Below are 23,617 nucleotides of genomic sequence, written 5' to 3'. Positions count from 1 at the left end.
AGTCTGGTGTACTCCTCTGAGTTAAACTTTGTCTCAATGCTCTGAAGCCCCTTTCCCATCGGCGTATCGGATATTTTGCTGGCCTAATCCCTGACTGGCAGACAGCGTACCTTTTCCCCCGCCTTCAGTCACGCCTCAAGCCTGTAATATCATTTCTCTTCGTGACCCTAACTGCATAGACAAGCCTGTAGCCTGCAGGCGACCAGTTCTCAGAGACGAGCTGAGATTGGCCGTTTTCATCACGTATTAGTGTTGTGTTCGCCCCTCTGCAGACAAGACGGGGCGTAGATTCCCAGCAGCGTTGCATTTCCCCCCCCCTTCTCTGTTCCAAGTAAGACCAATGACCGGTCGTAACCCCCTGGGCACCAGTGACCCTCCTCAAGGTCTTCGCGCAAAAACGAGTGCGCCAGAACTGATAGCAAGCGCTACCTAGCGACCAAGTCGCGAACTTCTCCGCTTGCCTACCCTCTAGGGCGCCAGAGAGCAGCACCTGCTTTCCCTTGAGTTATATGGACGCCGTGCGCGAGTCGATTGTTTTCAACTCAGACCCCTCCGACAGAGTTCTCTACTGTCGCCCAGTGATGCCAACTTCAAAACTCCTGCCAGAGTTTTTTCCGCCCGCATTCGGGCAAGTTCGGAATCTTTCGGCGGCCCAGACCTCCCTCCCCCTGTAAGAGCCGGCGGGCACTTTTAATTACAGGACGCGGTTTGCCGCGAGACAGATCAACCGCGTCGCGTCTGCAGACAGATCTCCATCGAGTATCGGCGAATCGGCAAGACTTCATCCGTCCGCTAACGACTATGTAGTCGCTCTGTATAAGGGATGCTATCCCTCAAGTCTATCTTAGTAGATTAGTCTGTCTGCATAGTTTAGTTATTTGCCTTCAAAATTTTTTTTCTCTTTAAATTTTATCATGAAGAAATCATCCGCGTCCTGCCGCGCAATTCGCGAGCTCCAGATCCGGGCTGACTCCACGATGGCAGCGTGCTGGGCAACTCCCCTGTTTTGGTGAGTGATAATTCGCGACCCCCCCCCTTTTTTTTTTCCTTAAATTTTTATTGGGCATTTTCTGCCCCATAGACTGCCTGTACACAAGTTCTAATCAGTTTTGATTTGGACTGTTGCAGACAGGGTCGATGACAGGGAGAGACTTATTGCTCCCATCTCGCGGCCCCCCCCTCCTGTTCCGTGGGTCACATTAGAAGAAACATTTCTACTACCCGACGTGATCGTTTGAAGACCCCGGGTGGTAATGTAAATTCAACATTCCCCCCCTACCTAACTACGAACTATCTTAAGCAGATGACCAACCCACCAGCGACCAGTGTTTTTCTCAAGAAAATGTAGTACCAATAGAACTAATTATCAATGTAATCATCGGATCCATCCAACTTTGGGTGTGAAACTCATAATGCAAATGTTTATATTTCAAACTAAGAATGTAAATTGTTTTAAATACTCGCGGGCCGGCCCCATTTTCGTTTTTCTTTTGTTAATCTTTGAAACTTGTTAAAACCTTTTGTATGTAAAATAATGGAAACAAGATAATTCTTCAGGGCAAATAAAACAGGGAAACTATAGATCAAGTTAATCGTGTAGTTTTTATTTATTGATTTTAACGATCCACACCAACTTCCTCCTTGCTTGTTTCAGGAAGTTCCTAAATTTTGTTTGTTCCCCACCTCGTGTCGCCTCTGGTAAATCAATTTATTTAACTTATTTTTTTTATCCAGCAAGTTTCCAAGGCTCCTTTTTAATTAATTTAAAATAATTCAATTTTGAGGCACGAGGGGTGTAACAACTTGGTAGCAGAGCATGGTTTCCTTGGTCTATAGGCATACCTGAATAATATAAGCATACCTAAACTAAAAATAAAAGTACAAAAAAAAATTTTTTTTAAATTAATTTTTGATAATAACAATTTTGTAATAATATTGTAAACTGATCGCTGGTACACCCCCTAGTTATAATGAGTTAAATTTTTAAAATTTATCTTGAGTTAAATTCCCGTGTGGACTTAGGCTAGCGCGTAGCGCGCGAGACGTCCTTCAGCCAGCCAGCTGTCCCCCCCCCCCCCCCCCCCCCCCACCGCGCGTTCCCGAACGTGCTGTTGACAAGGCCGTAGACATCCCCCCCCTCCCCTGCACCCCGGGCGACCGGCGGTGTTATCATATCTCGTTTGTGCCTGAGGCTCGCGCGGACACACACACACACACCCCTTGCTCCCGCAAGTCCCGGAGGTCGCTTACCTCTGAGAGAGACGCCAACAGACGTACCAACTTATTCGTCTGCCGGCAGCAATAGTTAACTTTTTGTATTCTGGGCACATACTTCCGACCCGTCGGAGCAACTATGATATTATTAAGCTAAGTTAAATTAAGAGTGTCTTGTGTAGAATTTAAGGTACTGTTTCAACCATAGTTTTAAGCCTTTGTTGGTTGACCAATCAACGTAAATTTTTGTATATGTTTTGCTGTCCTCGTAAGACTGGACCAAGCTCCACCTACGAAAGGGACACTATGCTCACGCCGGAGTATCTCCGCCGTGACGAGCTGGAGTACGAACTCAGATTTCGAGGTTTGTCAATCCTCGGTGACGTGGCCACGCTCCGGAAAAGATTCCGAGCTGCGTGTGCCGACGAAATTCAACCACAAGTCACTAATCTCGCTGACTTGGACTCTTTGGAGGAATTTAACTGTGTTTGTAGTAAATTTCAGGAACTCCACAGTTACACTAATTCTGTACGAGACGAGACAAATAGAAACAACATCTTACGTGCGCTAACTCGCTTGAGTCACATTGGCACGAGATTTACCAACCTCACAATAGTAGCCACCAACAAATTAAATGGGATCTACCAAAAGGAGATCGAGAAATGTAGGCAACAAATTCCTAGTCTAAATTTCCAATTGCGGAGCAAACTAGCCGCAATCGACCAAAGAATACTTGAACCCGTAGAGGCAGTGGCAGGAGGAGTAACTGACAGTCAAGTACAGGAACCCCCAAAACAAATGCACACTGGAGGCAGCCCAGTCCCTACCCCACCTCCTTTACCCTCCCCACCACCCTCACCCCCCGTGACATCACGTCGCCGGGCATTGACTTCGACATTCACACCATCTCATTTTCCATCTGCGACTGTCATGGCGACTGGTACTCACCCGAGCACCAATGTCACCTTCGCCTATCCTATGCATTCGCTCTCAGCTCATCCTGTTTACATGCCCCAACCCATATATCTACCCTCCACCTCACCCGCCATTTTCAACCCCTATCATGAATTCCGGTCAGCCTTCTCATCCCTCCATACCTCTCCAGAAGCCCTTCCCACCTCCTCGGCCAGTGGAAGGTCAGTTTCGCCACTGACAGCCTTTCCTTCCACCCTGGCAGCTACGCTACCACAACCAGCCCCTGTGCACCCTGGTGGCAGGATAGAATCACAACTTCCTTACCCCAGCCCCGCCACCACATACCTGCCATTGGGCCCGCAGGTATACCAACTTCAAAACCAAACTCAACCTCCACCAGTCACACCTCACGCCTCTAATCTAGCACCGAACCCAGTACCTGTGGTTCCTACCTTCAATCAGACAACTGGAGGTAGTTTCTACGCTAAGATACCAAATCCCGTTGAAAGACTGCTGGCTAATTTTAAGGAAACCACAGGGTTGGAACCCAGGAGCCTAATCGACTTCCTAAAGAACTTGTTCAAAATCAAACAAAAGGCAAACCTTCCAGACAGGGAACTCCTAGAAGTTATTTTCCCCTTTACACAACCACCCTTGAGCGAGCGAGTGATGCTCGCCATTGAGCAAAATTATTCTTTTGACCAATTTCACGAGGACATTCTAAATTATTTTATTCCAGCCCGTTTGATGACCAACATCAGGTTGGAATGGTACAACAGGCTACAACAAAGAAATGAAGCCTTACCTAATTACATAGCAGACATCAAACTAGCCGCTCAAATTCTTCGGTTGCGAGTATCTGAGAGTGAGATAGTCTCTAACATACTTGATGGAATTAACCCTCAAGAAAGATCGCGGGCAGTTTTTCAGGCCCGACCACAAAATTTTGCCGAGCTTGATCGCTTGTGCATCTCCAACACAAATGTAGAATACGCAGACCACCAGCGAAATCGAGAAGCTAATGTCTACACCCACAACAATATCAGAATAACAGAAAATAAACAGCAGTATTATAACAAAAATTCGCAACACAAAAACAGCAATGAACAAGTCGCTAAGCCTCAAAATAAAGATGAACGGATACCTGTCTGCAGGTACTGCAAAAAACTGGGCACTACATTGAACAGTGTCGCGCAAAAAACTATCGCCCAAACTATCAAAATTCGCAGAATCCAAAAAACGTGTAAACCGCTGGCCAGAAAAAAATTTTTCTGAGCCAGCCACCCAAACAACCATTAGGAATTTTTCCCTTCACCAAGGCCCTAATAAAAACAACGAACAAAAACTTCAACAAAACACCGCTTCCCCACACAGAAAAAATAAACTAAGAAAACAAAAACAAAGGCGAGCTAAGAAAGACAAAGCTCGTCAAGATAAGCAAACGGAAAACTGTAACACGTCTAGGCCTATGTGCAGACAATGTAATTGTCCGCGAACCACGGACAAAAGAACATGTCATAATATTCTAGCTAATATACCCACAGTTTTGCCCTACGCCAACACAATAATTGGAAAACAAGAAGTTCCAGGCCTAATAGGTACTGGATCCGTGCGATCATTCGTGTCAGGCCAGCTATTCAGGAAATTACAACAAGACCGTTTGACTCAGAAGGTAGAGCCAATAAAAATAAAGTGTTTTACAGCGGCTGAACAGCCTTTGAAGGTAAATCGTATTGTTTTCGTTAAAGTAAAAATCGATTTGTTTTCTTGGTCTTTCCCATTCTTAGTAGCAGATGATTTGGCCACAGATTTAATTTTTGGTTCCGATTTTATTGCAAAAACAGGCATGATAATTGATTTGAAAGCACGAAGAATTCACTTTAAATTTAACAACCAAGTTTTTGTTTCTTTTGTGTCACCTGACGCAAAATGTCAGAGCAAAGTAAATGCCATTCACACAGAGGCTAAAGGTGATAATAACATTTCACTAACCCATCTTAACTTTGAACAGAAACGAGAAATAGAGAAGTTATGCAGTAACTTTCCCGACGTTTTGAGTGAAAAATTAGGGCGCACCCATCTCACCCAATATGAAATTAAGCTTTTGGACAAAACCCCAGTTAGGTGTCACCCTTACCAATTATTAGGACCTAAAATGCAGATAATGCGGGATCACATACAAAACTTATTGGACAAAGATGTTATCGAACCTTCCACTTCCAGTTTCGCCTCCCCGGCATTTTTAGTACCCAAGGACCAAGGCCAAGTTCACCGCATGGTGGTCGATTTCCGCCGCGTAAATCGACAAATTGAAGTAGAGATGACGCCATTACCAGACCTAAATTCGGCATGTCACTGGTTTAGTAAAGCCAAATTTTTCAGTGTGTTTGACCTAAATTCGGCCTATCATCAAATACCACTAACACCAGAGTCAAAACACGTCACAAGTTTCTGCGTTCCGTGGAATCTGTATCAATACAAGGTAGTACCCTTTGGCCTAGCCACAGGCGCCCAAGTGTTAACACGCCTTCTAGACCAAATTTTCGGCGACCTGAAATTCAAATTTGTTTTTAATTATCTTGATGATGTCGTTGTCTATTCAGAATCTTTTGAAGAGCATATGGCTCATTTGCAAGAAGTCCTTAAGCGACTATGTAAATCCGGCCTCACTGTTAATACAAAGAAGGTGAAATTTGCAGTGCAGGAAATTTCTTTCCTCGGACACCTGATTTCAAGTCGAGGAGTAACAATTGACCCTAATCGCACACAAGCAATAAAGGATTTCCAACCCCCTAAAGATGCTAAGGGCATTTCCAGGTTTATTGGCATGGCAAATTTTTACGCCAAATTCATACCTAATTTTGCTGAGCATGCAGCACCACTGAATGCGCTACGTAAAAAAAATTCCATTTTCAATTGGGGTCCAGAACAGGACAAAGCTTTTGATTTTCTAAAACATGCAATAGCTAGCCCTCCAGTACTTAGAATGGCTGATTTCAGTAAACCTTTTATTTTGCAAACCGATGCATCCAGTGTGGCCATTGGGGCCGTGTTGTCACAAGAATTCGATGGCTGCAGGCAACCTATAGCTTTCGCCTCCCGCACCCTAACACACCAGGAGAGGAAAGCCTCCTCGGTATACGAACTTGAGTGCCTTGCCGTAGTTTTCGGCATAGATAAGTTCCGGCCCTATTTGGAACACAAAGAATTCCTACTAGAAACCGACAACCAGGCCTTTGCTTGGCTTCTAGCCCATCCGAAGCAACTAGGTAAATTAGGTCGGTGGATTGTAAAAATTGCTTCTCTCAAATTCAACATCCAACATATTCGTGGTTCACAGAACATCGTGGCAGATACTCTTTCTCGAATGTTCGAGAATCCTTCCAACTCCGAGATTCAGTAAAACAATCCTATTGCTTGCCACGCATTGTTAACAGATTTTCCTCTAGCATTTTCCGACATACAATCAAATCAAAATTCTGACCCACAATTGTCCGACATAATTAACCAAATAAAATCAGGCTCACCTCCAAAATATTACAAACTTTCAAAAGGCATCCTTTACCGAAGGACACAACAAGCAAAAAATTTTAAAATAGCCTTACCTCAGAATCTCAGGGACATGGTTTTTCAATATTACCACTCGTCACCTTTGGGCGCACATTTAGGAATTTTCAAAACAATTGAAAACATTCGCAGGAATTTCATCTGGGACGGAATGCATAAAGACATAACCCAGAGGGTCAAATTATGCAAGTTGTGCAATTTGAGCAAACCTGCCCAGAAAACACAATTCGGATTTTTGAGTTCCGATGTGGCCGAAAGGCCCATGCAAAAACTTTTCATTGATTTTGTGGGACCCTTCCCAAGGTCAAAAGACGGAAATTCGATGCTTCTAGTATGCGTAGATGCATTCTCAAAATTTGTGTGGCTAATCCCTGTTAGAAGAGCCACGGCCAAAATCACCATTCGAGCCCTCCAAAATTATATTTTCAAAATATCCGGGGTACCTTCCATTATTGTTTCCGATAATGCCACAAACTTTAAATCGACTCAGTTCAAAAACATGTGTTTTTCACACGGGATTCAGCATGTGACCACGACTCCCTACTACCCCCAGCCTTCGCATGCGGAGCGTTTCAACCGAAACCACCAGGTCTGCCTTAATAGCATTCCATGCGAACTCGCAGGATAGGTTGGATTCCAATCTTGTGTGGTTGCAAATGGCTTTCAATTCCGCCAGACATGAAAGTCACAAAACAACACCGTTTGAACTCATGTTTACATACCAGCCCAACACCCCACTCTCTAATCAATGGACGTTAAAAGAGTTACTGCCAGACGACCCCAGGAACATTAAGGAAGTCTGGAGTAGAGCTCGTAAAAACCTGAACTTGGCCCACGAGGCAAGCAGGCAAAAATATAACAAAAAACGCTATCCCAATCCCTACAGAGTAGGAGATTTAGTGTTGTGCAGAGCACACACACTCAGCAAGGCGATCGACAAGAGGTCAGCCAAGCTTTCATATCGTTGGAATGGCCCCTGGCAGATCCAGCGATACCTCACGCCAGTCACGGTCGCGTTAGCCGACCCCAGCTCCGGCGAATATCGCGCGCGCACACACATTTCTCAGTTGAAGAAAGTACACCCCAACCTAAAATGAGGGCACTCTTCACTGTGTTTCTTTATACAAGGAACAGCGTTCCTACTACGGCATGCCATACTCAACCAACGTGTTGATATAAAAAAAAACCTAGGTCATAATTATAAGTAATATAAAAAATCCATGGTACTAGTTTATAAGAAATTTAGGTTAAGAAGTGTTACACTAAGTTGTCTAGTTTAAAGGGGCACCCCTAATTCAATAAGTTATCTGTAAGTTTTAGCCTTTAGTTAAACACGTAAGAATTGTTAGCCATTGTAAGTAGTTTACTACAGTAGATCCTGGTACAGGGTAAGTTTCTGGAACCCAGGTTTTTGGTGGCTCAAGTGGGCCACCCTGACTCCGTCTTTCAGGGGGGAAGTATGTGCCGTTAATTAGTAATTTCGACACAATATATTTTAAATTTTTATTATGATTTTAAATTTTTGTGTGGAAATTTTATTTGCTCTACTAGAGTGTGATTTTAATTTGTTAGTCTGGTGTACTCCTCTGAGTTAAACTTTGTCTCAGTGCTCTGAAGCCCCTTTCCCATCGGCGTATCGGATATTTTGCTGGCCTAATCCCTGACTGGCAGACAGCGTACCTTTTCCCCCGCCTTCAGTCACGCCTCAAGCCTGTAATATCATTTCTCTTCGTGACCCTAACTGCATAGACAAGCCTGTAGCCTGCAGGCGACCAGTTCTCAGAGACGAGCTGAGATTGGCCGTTTTCATCACGTATTAGTGTTGTGTTCGCCCCTCTGCAGACAAGACGGGGCGTAGATTCCCAGCAGCGTTGCATTTTACCCCCCCCCCCCTCTTCTCTGTTCCAAGTAAGACCAATGACCGGTCGTAACCCCCTGGGCACCAGTGACCCTCCTCAAGGTCTTCGCGCAAAAACGAGTGCGCCAGAACTGATAGCAAGCGCTACCTAGCGACCAAGTCGCGAACTTCTCCGCTTGCCTACCCTCTAGGGCGCCAGAGAGCAGCACCTGCTTTCCCTTGAGTTATATGGACGCCGTGCGCGAGTCGATTGTTTTCAACTCAGACCCCTCCGACAGAGTTCTCTACTGTCGCCCAGTGATGCCAACTTCAAAACTCCTGCCAGAGTTTTTTCCGCCCGCATTCGGGCAAGTTCGGAATCTTTCGGCGGCCCAGACCTCCCTCCCCCTGTAAGAGCCGGCGGGCACTTTTAATTACGAGACGCGGTTTGCCGCGAGACAGATCAACTCGCGTCGCGTCTGCAGACAGATCTCCATCGAGTATCGGCGAATCGGCAAGACTTCATCCGTCTGCTAACGACTATGTAGTCGCTCTGTATAAGGGATGCTATCCCTCAAGTCTATCCTAGTAGATTAGTCTGTCTGCATAGTTTAGTTATTTGCCTTCAAAATTTTTTTTCTCTTTAAATTTTATCATGAAGAAATCATCCGCGTCCTGCCGCGCAATTCGCGAGCTCCAGATCCGGGCTGACTCCACGATGGCAGCGTGCTGGGCAACTCCCCTGTTTTGGTGAGTGATAATTCGCGAACCCCCCCTTTTTTTTTCCCTTAAATTTTTATTGGGCATTTTCTGCCCCATAGACTGCTTGTACACAAGTTCTAATCAGTTTTGATTTGGACTGTTGCAGACAGGGTCGATGACAGGGAGAGACTTATTGCTCCCATCTCGCGCCCCCCCCCCTCCTGTTCCGTGGGTCACATTAGAAGAAACATTTCTACTACCCGACGTGATCGTTTGAAGACCCCGGGTGGTAATGTAAATTCAACATTCCCCCCCTACCTAACTACGAACTATCTTAAGCAGATGACCAACCCACCAGCGACCAGTGTTTTTCTCAAGAAAATGTAGTACCAATAGAACTAATTATCAATGTAATCATCGGATCCATCCAACTTTGGGTGTGAAACTCATAATGCAAATGTTTATATTTCAAACTAAGAATGTAAATTGTTTTAAATACTCGCGGGCCGGCCCCATTTTCGTTTTTCTTTTGTTAATCTTTGAAACTTGTTAAAACCTTTTGTATGTAAAATAATGGAAACAAGATAATTCTTCAGGGCAAATAAAACAGGGAAACTATAGATCAAGTTAATTGTGTAGTTTTTATTTATTGATTTTAACGATCCACACCAACTTCCTCCTTGCTTGTTACAGGAAGTTCCTAAATTTTGTTTGTTCCCCACCTCGTGTCGCCTCTGGTAAATCAATTTATTTAACTTATTTTTTTTATCCAGCAAGTTTCCAAGGCTCCTTTTTAATTAATTTAAAATAATTCAATTTTGAGGCACGAGGGGTGTAACAAACCCTAGCTCATTCATTCAATGCATGAGGCTGAACAATTCAGCTGATCACTCAACAAACCGCAGCAGTTGTCAGGAAGAATAAATGATAATATCTGCAGAAGTTTCACTGTATCTATAATTATTCTGTTATGATTCCATACTTTCAGAACAGCATCATGTTTAACTTGAAAATACAGGGACTATCTAGGATATGGCAGCATCCAAGTTTTTAAGTACTAATACTGGGAATCAACAAAAACTAACGTCACTGACGGTTGTACATTGCAGTTCTTGTTGCCAATTGATGTTTTTTTTTTTTTGCGGTGGAACGTCAGATGATACGGAATGTTGGATATGCGAAGTTCTTATGAACAAGACACTACTGTACCCCACACTGTAAATAGAGCTGTTGAAATGATGTTAACTTAGTGGCTATAGGCTACTTTTGACAAATTATCTGAATTTTTTTTTTAAAAAAGAAGTTCTATGACTGCCATGCACATTAGGAGTGAAATAGAAAATTTTCAGACTACATGAATATTTGAAACACATGTAATCATGCATTGATAATAGACCTTTTTCACTAGTGTCCAATGTCTTCAGTGGACTCTAAGAATTAAGTATTGTGTTTTTTATAGCTAAAATGTGATATATACCATCATTGAAAATGTGTGTACAAATTTTCACAATTCTTACTGTAAAAACCAGATTCAACTTCATAGTTGAAAATTAAGAGTTGTGAATTACAGAAGTATGTGAAAGTATGTAAAAGTTTGTAAAATTATAAAAGTATGAGAAAACATTCCAAAGTATGCAAAAATATGCAAAAGCATGTCAAAAATATGAAAGTATGCGAAAGTATTGGAAGTATGCGAAATTATACCAAAATATGCAGAAATTGTTAAAGTATGCCAAAGATTGCAGACATATGCTAAAGTATATAAAAATATATGCAAGTATGCGCTGCTTCTCCCATGTGTTTCTGGCTTAAACATGTTTCAGTTGAAAATATTCAATTATTCACTTGGACAATAACACTTAACAATGGAGGTTCACAGTTGTAACAAACATGACGAAAAACCTGCCTGCAAAGAGTGACTCTACTTTATACGTTATTCCCCTTCCCCCTGCTTCGCACTACCATCCTGCGCCTTCAAGCAATTTACTTCCGTTATTTACTCCCTTTTTGCTACCCTGTGATGACATCACCATTCTACTTGACTTTACTGGCTGTAAAAAAGTTTCACTTCAAAAATTTTGAAATAAATTTTGAAATTATATAAAAAACTGTCATATTATTATTAAATTGTGCTTTGTGAATATCTGCAAGTGTGTTTGTGTAATTTTTTTATGAAATTAAAAATTGATGGTAGCCAGCTGTTCTTGTGAACACATGACTGAATTCAAAAACCTCCCGGTTCTATATGTTTCCTCGTAAAAACACTGATGTCTTAGACCAGACCATGAGTAAAGAAACTTTGCCATTGCTGTTAGAAGCCTATACATGGTGGTTTATTAGATTATTACTATATATAGTCCCTGAAAGTTTAGAAATGTATGTTCATGAAATAAACATTTTAAGCTGTTCATCTGAAAACATTTCAATATATGTATAGATTTGTGAACTTTTCCAGGCATCTCAGTTTCTGACTCGGAGGAGGTGAAGTCTGCACAGGTTGTTAACATGGCTACAGTCGAGATTCAAAACCTTGTGCTCAACTGGCTCAATAGTTGTGTGGCAAATAAGCTAGTGCAATCTATCAACTGTCTCCAGGACTCTATTGTGGGCACCCTCCAACGCTGTGTGGAAAGTTTGGAGAAGAATTGTCATGATCAGGAGCACAGTCTACAGGCTAGTGATGCAATAAAGCAGGTATAGTATTTTTTTCATTAGTGTTTAATATACCTATTTAAAAGAAAAACCTTTTTTAAAAACAATTCCACACTTTTATGCTTTTATCCCCGGAAAGCTGCTTGCTGACCAATAGTATTGTTAACTGGGATCTTCAGAAGGTTGTAATTAATTAACTTATGGACCAAAACTTGCTGAACATTTTCCCGTCATTTTCTTGATTTTCTACGGCACACAAATGATCTGTAATGTTTACTGTTTTCTCAGTTAGTGCCAGACAGAGATTTAGACTGATTAAGATCACAAAACTCTTTGGCATTGAATTTAATGCATCAATTTGATAAATAATTAAAAGGAAAGGTGCAGATAATATGTTTAAAATAAATTGTGTAAGTATACAGGCAGCTAGACTATGTGAAATAATTTTCTAAGTAAGTGATGCAAAAGTACATTTTCTGACTGCATCTGGCAATCTTAATTCATGCTCTTGAAAATTTAAATGGCTTAGCAAACCATTGTGATTTGCATAAATGGCTCACCTCTGAATTATAACTGCATCATGTACCTTTAAATACATAATTTTTCTTTTTAATTATGGTGTTACATCATGTCAATAATGAAGTCATTAGGCCCTCCTCAACACTCAACCATGGCCTATAGTGAGGAATCATCGTAGCATTAGCCTGGAGTGATTTTAAGAAACCATGAAAAATCCAAATGGTCAGACCGGAATTTGAACCTGGCTCCTCCGAATATGAGTTAACTGTGTTATCACTGCACCAACGTGCTCCATAACATACTGAAATTGTGATTGGCATGGTCATTTTACATACTTGAGTCATGAGGTACCTAGTAAAATGACTTGTGTTCAAAGACAATTTAATTTCAAGCCACTTATGGTGCACTTTGCTAGTTTTGAAGCCAGTTTTTGATTAAGATTTTATTATGGTGTGCTAATATTGAATAATTTAAATTAAATGTTTTTTTTTTTTTGCATTTTGGTTACAATGTATTTCAAATGAGCAAGTTACTATGTAAAAATAAACAACAATGAACCCTGGAAAACCTTATTTTCAGCTTAACTTATTCGGATACCTTACCACTAGCTACAACACACAGATTCTGTGCTATTTACTAGGGTAGGTTTGATCCAGTTGCAAGGCAATTGCAATGTGTGTCGCTGGCACTTGCCTCCCTCCACGTTTACTATGCAACCAGCCTCATGGGTTCATAACCCACAGTGCGTGAAGCGCAGTGAGCGATGGCCAAGGGAGAAATGTCATGTCTAGTGACACTAACACTACGTTCTCTGAATGAATTTTGCAATGGGAAAGCTTGATTTAAAAGAGTTTCATGGACATTGCCATTGCTGGTTTTAACTGTATGTCATAAGAGAAACCACAAGAATGAACAAGAAAGATGAATACACAAACACACAGAAAATGAGCCAAAATCAGCTGATGTCAAATGTTAAACACACAGATACCACAGAGAGAATTCCATGGAAGAAATTAGTCTGAAAAAAATATCACAGCACAAACAGTGGGCTGATAACGAGACAGTTTTAACAAGTTCACAGACAAACAACAACCTTGGACAACACAGGGACAAACAGACGAACCCAACGATGATACAAAACAGATAATCAGGACATCGGCTAAGTTTAGCTTGTTTTCTGTGTGTTTGTGTATTTATCATTCTTGTTCATTCTTGAGGTTTCTCTATGACTTATATTAAAACCAGCAATGGCGTAAATCCATGAAAATCTTTTTAATCAACATTAACACTCTTGGCTGCTAAGGTTATCGTAAACTTAACTACACTTGCAAGAGGGGTCAGTCTTCTGTGGCAGTGTTCGCTAATGTGGGTTTGGTGCCAGCACCCCGGCATTGCACAGATTTTTGAGCACTGAGTCACTGCAATGCACTATTATCTTGTAGGTCCTGACACCTTAAGTGCGAATAACCATGTTAGTTATACCTTATAACTACAAACATGTACTTGCAAGTTTGCCAATCAAGAAAGACTGCTGTTTTGAAGAGATTTGCCATTACAACACTTAACCATGCAGGTTACACTTTCAATTCTGTGAATCAACTCTTCTGCCACGGCACAACATTCTGTGATTCCGTCGCTCCTCCCCGATCACAAAGAAGGGGAATCAGGTACTGTTGGCTATCACTTTGAAACTCCTTTGCATGTTTCTTTGAACTGCCACAGGAAATAGCTGATAGCTCCTGGAAAAAGTGTGACATCGCCAAATGTTATTTATATCCTCTGGTTAGGCCATGCTACATTTAGTGATGTGAGCATCGCCCTGTGTCACCCACCCTTTTTGCACCAACCAAAAAATTCCACCTGGTGGTACCAAGCTCACCAGAAACTGAGTGGCAGATAAACTTTACAGAAATGTTCAGAAATTAGTACAGTACTTTCTAAAATCTAGGTTGTTAGAATCAAACAGTTTATTAGTACATATAATATTTTATAAAGAAATTCAGCAAAAACAGCATAGTTTTTAAACTAACAAAATTAAATGGCTAGTTTTGAATTATAGTTTGGGCCTAATTTGTTTAAGCATTTCATTTTCTGAATTTCCGAAGGATATATTTATGAGTGCAGATGAAATAATTCCAACAGGAATGAATAGCCTAGGAGATCTTTGACTGTATGCGAGGTAGAAATATTAATTTAATGGTGTAGATATTCAAATAGTGGGGCCATTTTTTTTAAACCCTTACTTACACATCTGATTTTTTTGAACAAATTTTATTCAAACACTGATGTCAACCCGTGTCATTTCTTAAGTAATATTTTATTTTAATATTATTTTATGTTGCTTGTCATGATCATGTGCTGGCATGATTGCTGCTCTCTTGACCACTTTGTTCTAAGCCCAACCACATGGCATGGTTCGACCTCCCTTCAGCTGGTTGTGTGCAGCTGTATTTAGTTTGACAGATGTAGTAAACAGCAGCAGTGAAATTTGAATTATGTTAGTGGGGCATGGTAAGGCGGGTATTGAGGTTTGGTCATTATGCTTGTAAACTTTCATAGAGTGGCACCTATCACCTCAAACATGAACTGTCTTGACAAAACCTTTATTGCAGCATAGTGGAGAAGGTAGTGAAACAAATGTTTCAGATACTGAATGTTGCATACAATGTGGAAGTGAATGCTTCAACCTCAGCCTCGCTGTTGCACTCATTTCTTGAGAGGCTGCGTACACTCCTTCATGGACTACAGCTACCCTGGGTCGCTGCTCCACGACTGAATGCTGTTTGGAGAAAGAAAGTTGCAACGGACATCTTGAATTCCATGAATCCTTCACGACTAGCAAAAAGTATCTCAGCCCAAGTTAGTATTTTATCCCTTAGTAGTCTGTAGGTAGTCATCAAATGTAAATTTTAAGTTGTGTAGTTTTCAGTTAAGTATATGTTTAATTGAATTTAAAAGGTAAACATTAAAACATGATGCAGTGTTTATTTATCTTGATTGAAGACTGTTTATTTTAACCAGGAGGATGATTTTCAAGTTTTTACGATTTTATTTTGGAATACTCAATATCAACACTCTCATTTTGAAATATTTACTTACTTCTACAAAATTCTGTTATTGAGATAAAGGTTTTAAATTTTACAAATATTGTGTAAGATGGTTCTTAATTTAAAACTTCAAGTCATGAGTTGTTTGTAAATAAAAGCTACAATTGATACATTGAGACTTTGAAGAACGGAATGTATACCAACATCTTTCTTTACTTATCTGACCCACAAGCTTTGACTTCATGTTTGTATATTTTTAAATTTGTTATTGCAATCTGGTTAGAGTGACATTATGGCTGAGAGTATTAAAAATGTACAAAATAGCAAAAATGTTTGGTACGAAAATATTTGTTGGTTGTTTTCATGTAATATGGGTTTCAGTTTTCACAATGCCTACCTATATATAACAAATTATCTTATGTGTGTTTTCTTTGTTCCATTACATAAAATATTTTTTCAAAAGAGGCAGAATAAGAGGGTGTTTTGTGAATTATTTGAAGGTCAGTTAATTAAAATTGTTTTTTATTTATTACATTTTTCATATTAATAGTTTTGGAATTTCTTGCTATGTGCAGTGTTTTAATTTAAAAATAATTATGTACATCTACAGTCAAACACTAAACAGTCTTTAATGCCACACCAAACACATGTAATTTTTATTGTGTCTATATATATTCTAACTCTCTCATAAAGGTAAAATATTTTTTTTTAATGCAATTTAAATGAACTACATAACCTCAAACTAAACACAAACTGTTGAGGTAAAGATAGCAGGTTGTGAGATCTAAGCTAGTGGCCTATAAAATTGTTCTGAATGGAAATAATTTCAATAGCCCCTAGGGTAGGCTATTAAATGTCTCAGTGTGAAGAAAAGTAAGGCTAAATGAAACTACAAAATAACTTTTAGATCAGGCAAACATAAAACTAGCTTTAAATTTTATGCAAAGAACTATGTTTGCTTAAAAGAGCTAATAATATGTTTAAAAATTTTTCCAACCTCTAGTTAACAGTGATGTGCTTAAATTATATTTATTTCTTGTTTATTTTATGTTATAGTGTATAAAGCATTTCTTCAATACTAAACATTTATATTTCGTTCCACAATTCGCAGTAGCAAAAATTTAATAGTTTCTTTTTTCCCCTTATGTTTTGTTGACTGGCTTAGTTATTTATGTTGGTTTAACTGGGAAATTATTTAACTGTTGTAATATTGCCATTCAATATGTTTGACTTAATACATGCATAAAATATTTTTAGTTTCGAGAAAGAGTACGAGCATCTCATCAGTCTTTTCAAGTGGCAATTAAGACTTTGGAAAATCATTATTCAGGTCACTTGGAAAGAACGGAGAAGCAGCGTGTTACCATCCGGAAGGTTTATGCGCCGCGGATGGCACGTCTGGCACTGGAGAGTACATCGATGTGTGACATGGTTCAGTATGGTGAGTGCTTTTAGAATAATTTTCAACGCAAGTAAATTATTTATTGAATTTTTTTTTTGTGCAATCATTTACTTGTTTGGCTCTTTGAAACAGGTATGCCAGTTCTGGGTAAAGAAATTGGCCGTGGGCAATATGGCGTCGTGTTTGCCTGTGAGTCGTGGAGCGGAGCAGGGCCTTGTGCAGTCAAGTCTGTGGTCCCTCCAGATGAAAAACATTGGAATGACCTGGCTATGGAATTTTACTACACTAGGTAAAACAATTTTAGTAAATGTTTTAAGGATGTTACAGCTTGACTATAAAATTTCAGTATCATCCTAAACCATCAAAACTCTTTGAAGAAAAATTAGAGTGCTCTCTCTATTTAATACAAAATTGTTTTAGAAATCCTGGATATTTTACTCTGTTTTGGCAAGACAATGTTTAAATCCTAAATGATGACTGCCAAGAAAAAAATGACATGAAAATAAATATGTGTACTCAAAACTGTAAAGTATCTCATTTGCATATATTATAAAATTTTTGGCCATTGTCTTCACATACATGATAGTTTTTTTTCTCTCCATAATGCATCATTTCATGATCAAAAATATTGTATTTAATTTAGTGACTAATATTTTTCAATTCATGAATGCATTTTAATTTTTTTAATGTAAAAATGGGCCTATTTCATTATTCTTCAATAAGTAAAGTGAATGGCAAAACCACTTGTAAATTTGTGGTAAAATTATGTTTATTGTCAAAAATATAACTTTATACTCATCACTATAATGTCTCAAGAAGCAAAAGAGCCTTCTTTGATATCGCTGTGCGCATCGTCTACCTTCCCCTCCCACGGCGAGCCAAGTGGGGTGAGAAACCAACCGTTGCACTTGAGTCAGTCTTACACGAGCAGCAATGTCGTAACTCAGAAATTTATTTGATCACTAGTTTGGTAACTTAATCACTTTTCAGCTTTTTATAATTGCTGTACAAACAATACAATTTCATTTGTGGTTTAGTGTATTTTTTTTTTATTGTTTAGTATAATGATTTGACTGGAAACTGGGTATTCATTTCCTTTCGTTGTTAACCCACAAATACTCATATAAACTTCTTTCAGATATGCATAAATTTAAAGGCCCTTACAAAGGCATAGCTGAATAAACTGTTATGAAGGAAGTCTAATTTATGGCATAGCCATAGCTAAAAAATTTAATTGGGCCAATATTTTACTGAAGTGCTTTTGTGTCCTTTTAACACACACAAGGGTTGTCTGAAAAGTTTCCGACCTCATCATGAAGATGGCAGCACTCGTCAACGAAAATTGGGGATTGTGTTTGGTCATGTTTTGGAATATACTGTCTGAAATTTCAGCCATTTGGGACGAGCAGTTGTTTTTTAACAATTGTTTTCGTGAGTCTCTGCATAATAGTTGTTTACGAACGTGATGGCCTCTTCATTCGACAAAAATGTCTGTCCTCTGAGTGCAACTTTTAGCCTAGGGAACAAAAAAAATGTCAATTGGGTTTAGATCTGGTGAGTTAGGAGGGTGGTCAAGCAGTTCAAACCGCAGTTCGTAGATTTTCACCATGGCAACCGCTGAGGTGTGAGCTGGTGCATTGTTCTGGTGAAACATTTTTTTTTGTTTCTGCAAGTGTGACATTTTTCCGCAATTTCTGCCTTCAGCTGGTCAAGTAATGATGCGTAGTTATGTTATTCTTTTTCCAAAATAATTTATTTAGACAACTCCATGACTAGCCTAGAAAACAGTATCTGTTTTTTCTCCGGCCAAAGGAACAGTCTTTGCATTTTTTGGAGCTGATTCTCCCTTCGCGGTTTTTGGTGTCGCAGACGTTCATTGTCACCCGAGCTGGTGTGGCCATGTTTGAATTGAGCTGCCCGAAATATCCCTGTGGTAAATGATGGCGCAGAGTCGCCGTGCACACCGCCCAACTCGTCTTCAATTAGCGTAGGTGTATTGCCTTTCAAAAACAAATATTGAATAACACTTCGATACTAATTTTTTTCATTTTCACAAAAATATGTGCATTCACTCAAGAAAAAATGGTTAAAAAATCTATTCACGTCGAAAATGGCTGAAATTTCAGAAAGTTTATTCCAAAACATGACTTAACACATTCCCCAATTTTCGTTGACGAGTGCTGCCATCTTCATGTTGAGGTCGGAAACTTTTCAGACAACCCTTGTAAATACCACTCTCAGAACATTGAAACATAAGTAAAAAGTTACCACCATGCATGAACTATAAAAATTATTACAAACTAGATTTTTTAGTTGGTACAATATTTATTAAAAGCAATAGATTCACTTTTGTTCTTGTTGCTAGACAATCTGTTTTGAATGCCTAGTTGAGGTATAATCCTGTAAGTTTTTGTTTAACTGAACACTATAACTTATTTTTCAGGAAAATGTGGCAGTAAATTACTTTTCACATATAGTGAATGTTTACAAAATCAATTTCAACAATGTTATCTCCAGACTTCTGCTTTGACTTAAAAATAATCAAATTATTCATAAAAACAAGTATTTTTCTCCATATTCATGCAAAATAAATGTGTATCTGGCAAAATGGATTTAATGACGTCAATTTCTGTATTTGAGTGCTGACAATAACTTATGCTGTGATTTTGTCAACATTTACTATGGTTCCACTAGCCTTACGAAATTCACGTATTTGTTCAAGTTGGCACCCTCACCAAACCGCTAATGAAGGCTTTTCAACTAAAATATTTCTCTTTGATTTGACTTTTTTTCTTAGTGAAAACTTAGCAGCTAATTTCTCAAGTATAATGCTGCTGTCTTATTGCAAAGCATTATTTTATTTTTTAATGTTGGAACAGATTCTGTTACAGAATAAAATTCACAGATTTTTTTCAGTCTATTTTAATTACTTTCCTGTGCTTTGTTTATATTACCTGATGGTGTCAAAAAAGTCTAACAGGTTTTACTCTTTTCCTTTTCCTCCATCAGAATTCGTTCTATTGTTTATATTAAAACATGTATTGCAACACTATTTGTTTCAGTGACATCGCACATCAAAATTTCATTGCAACATTGTTCCAACATTGTAAACTACATCTTCATACCTGTTTAAATACGTGCTTTAAATTCCAACTTAAAAGCCATTCCGTTAATTTTATCGTGTAATTCAGACTGCACGTGACCTCTGTTCTCAGCTAGTAGGCAGCTTCTCCTTCCTGGTGTGCTCATCATGTGACCATGTGGTGACAGTAGGGTCTGTGCAGGTTCTTTTGTCTTTTGTTACGTTATATGTTTTTCAGTCAAAGCAAAAAAAAAAAACAAAGTACCAGTAAGCATTCATCAAATGATAAATGATAGGCAACTATATGATTGTCCATGGTTTGAAAACAATTGAACTTGCATTCTGGAGGGCCTGAGTTTGAATCTTGGCTTGGACATCCTAATTTAATTTTTCAGTTGTTTTCCAAATCCACTCCGGGAAAATGGAAAATGCTCGGATGGTTCCTTGGAAGGTATTATATTCTTAGGTTTATGTTGTTGTGGTTACCATTTATGACCTTGCTGTTATCAGATGTTAAGCTGTGGTACTCTTGTAGGCATAATAGTTGATGTAAACAATACTTAACATTTGGTGTTGTGTACTGCGAGTTGTACTCAGTACACTTGCCACTTTGAAATTACCATTATAAGTATCCAAATTTGTGTTGCTTTTATTTGAAGTAGTGATGGCCCGATATTCGATATTCAATATCGAAGATCGGTAATATCGGCACATTTTTCAATATCGGACATCGGTAAATACTTGCGATATTTTTATAACCGATCGTTGCTCTTGCCAATAATACTTCTCACATAACTTTAACCGTAATTCCAAGCTTATTTTCCGCGGGCGTAATTTATCTTTCTTCATGTCACCATATTACCTAGTAATTCCAAGCATATTTTCCACTGAAACAATTTCAAGCCTATTTCTTCTTTCTGATACTGCAATGCATCCCGACGGTACAATTCTTCCATGTGTACACAAATCTCAGTCATTAGTGCATATTTATTCGTTTCAGATATTCGCAAAATGTTTTCGCTTGATGAATTTTCAAATTTCACTAAGTGTACATAAATTGAAAACATAAACAAAAATAATTACGATATTTAATTTAATAAGTGGTGTAGCCGTAAGTAAACATGAAGAAGAATAAAGTTGCTGCTTGATATAACAGGCATTTTCTTTCCGTGTCGTTTCATGGTCGCCCACTGTTGTTCTATACAAAGACGTTATGTAAGTTATACAAAAACTAAAATAGGAAACGAGTTTAAGTAGGGCAAGTTGCAGCAAAAGTATTATGTTGGCTATATTGAGTGCATTTCCAACAACATAAATAAAGATGTGTGGTTTTATAAACTCTGCAGTACGTTTCAAAGTTGTATTGAAATTACTTTTCACCTATTTTTAACGTGTTTTCGCTCCAATAAATGGAGTGATACACTTGAACAATGGTCACAAAATTTGCTAATTGAAGACCTTCCTTTCTAGCGTGTCGTTTACCGTGATGAAATTTTACAAAGGGTACAAAAGTTTAATGTTTTTCGGACGGTATTTTTCGTAGATTACAGTTGAGACACTGGACTAAGTACATGCAGTGACTCGTGATTCGTACATTATAAGCAAATACACTAGCGACTAATACCGGACAGCTACAAGATTTTTGTGTGAAAACGTGGCGTTGTTTTCACCTCAGTCCGATAGATGGCAGACGGCATGCCTCTTGCCGCTAGGTTATTTTCACACTCCCGCCTGTGTTGTTAGTATAGAGCTGTCCGGGTTATAAGCATTATTGTTTTGTGAGTACAATGCGCAATGCCGCCGAAAAGTGACATCTGGTTAAATTTTCAAGTAAAAACCAATGATAAGGCAGAAGCAATTTGCAATTATTGCTGTAAAGAAATATTGCGTGGTGGGAAATCTTTTAGGACATTCAATACATCAAATTTGTGGAATCACTTTGTAGCATTGCACAATGAGGATTTGTTATATACAGATATTTTTTTTTGGGTCATAATAATATTGATTGGGAATGACTTTGATATGAAGGATAATAATTATTTAATGTGTAGGTAACGATAGTGGTTCAGGGCTGTTGAGAATTGTTATTAATTACTTTGGTTAAATTTCATGGAAGGCCTTAAAATACTTATTTCCTTGAGATACTTTATTATTAATTTGAGGGTTAATTCCAATCCATAATAATTAATTTTGATATTTGATAATTAATTTCAGTAATGGTTTTGTTTAAAGCAGTGTAGACTATAATTTTACAGGACATTATTTTTAAACTAAAATTTGTAATACGGTATGAATTTCAACTTTGATTACTAAATTTTGAACATTGTATTTACATTTGTTGGGTAATTTTAAATTCTATTGGATATTGCTAGTGTAATATTTCGAGAATAGTCTGGAAGGTGCAGAAGGAAGAGCGGACAGGCGCGACACCCTGGTGCCAGAAAGTTATTTTTCACCTTGTAAATGCGTGTTTGGGATTTACGCGTCACGCGGACGCACAGCTGTAGCGACCGTCTGGTAGGTTCTCTGGAGGCTACCACTAGCCAGCCAATCAGGGCGAGCCCTGGTGTGGAGTGAGGCGCCCATCCGAATTTCCTTATATGGTCATGTTTCTGAATTCTGTACTCTGATTGGTCGGTTGGCCCACGGGGTTGCTTCCCTTGTTTTCACCTTTACAAGGGAAGGTACTCTCGTCGACCAACTCACTTGTGGCTCGATCGTCGCCGAACTCGGTCGCGTCGTCGGCAAGTCACGAGACAATGGAAAGTTACTAAGGGACAATTTAACGCCTAGGGGCTGGGGCCAGGCCGTATGTTTTTAACCTAAATTCTTTATCTTTAGACAATGTAACTATAAATTTAGGCCCTAGGCGTCGGCGTCGGCCCGACTTCGTGTGATTACGATCAACGATCGACGGTACCTTGAGTTATGTAGTTAACCAAGGGACATTACTAAAGTATATATTTTTTGGCGAGTGACAAGACTCCTCGACCATCAACGGCAAGATGTATGGTGTTGTGGTATGTATTTGGACCTCATTCTATCAAAATTCAAAGACATCGTAAAAATTTGTATAATAAAAGACAAAAAACTGTGCAAGTAACAAAGTTTTCTAACTAAATTCATTTGTAAAATTGTGTACTGAGGCCATGTAATGATGACAAAAACATTTTTTTAAAAAATAAATAAACAAAGGTAATTTAATAAACTCTTTTATTTCCAAATAACGTAGAACGCAACCACCGTAAAGAAAAATTCCTAAAGAACATTGTTTGTCTTTGTTTTGTTACGTTTCTCTGTGTGCTTAGCCGGGCCACACATACAACGTAAAAACTTATCCCTGCATCCCTGAGACGGAAATTGTTAGCCAGAATATATCTTGGGCTTTCCACCTGCCTCAATTCATTCTGAAAGATTGTTTAGCTCTGCAGGTGGATTTGTACCAAAAAACGGAATCGCCTTTCACCTGAACACATTCAAATGCTAACATTTCTCCACAAAAATCTGAAATTTGTTTCCTTGTAGTTACAATATGTTTTTTGCATACTGTAGGTAATACCTACTCCAGAATATTGCTTTATCTGGCCTTGAAAAAATTTTAATTTTTTAAGACCTTGAATTTAGAGAGCTTATTTGTAGGCCATTATGATAATTTCATTATTAGCTTTTATTTAATGTGA

General features: G+C 39.0%; 1 protein-coding gene across 1 annotated transcript in view; it reads left to right on the top strand.

The window, feature by feature from the left end:
- Positions 1–23,617, top strand: part of LOC134529503 (dual serine/threonine and tyrosine protein kinase-like) — a 43,684-nt gene that overhangs the window by 1,869 nt on the left and 18,198 nt on the right. The window contains exons 3-6 of the mRNA XM_063363653.1: positions 11,691–11,929; positions 15,053–15,265; positions 16,711–16,894; positions 16,988–17,144. Of these exons, the coding sequence (XP_063219723.1) occupies positions 11,691–11,929; positions 15,053–15,265; positions 16,711–16,894; positions 16,988–17,144 (793 nt within the window). The remainder of the gene's footprint in view (positions 1–11,690; positions 11,930–15,052; positions 15,266–16,710; positions 16,895–16,987; positions 17,145–23,617) is intronic.

Source organism: Bacillus rossius, chromosome 2, assembly GCF_032445375.1.
Source record: "Bacillus rossius redtenbacheri isolate Brsri chromosome 2, Brsri_v3, whole genome shotgun sequence".
Lineage (NCBI taxonomy): Eukaryota > Metazoa > Arthropoda > Insecta > Phasmatodea > Bacillidae > Bacillus > Bacillus rossius.
The sequence above is the reverse complement of the archived record's forward strand: the minus strand, read 5'-3'. Positions and strand labels throughout refer to the sequence as shown.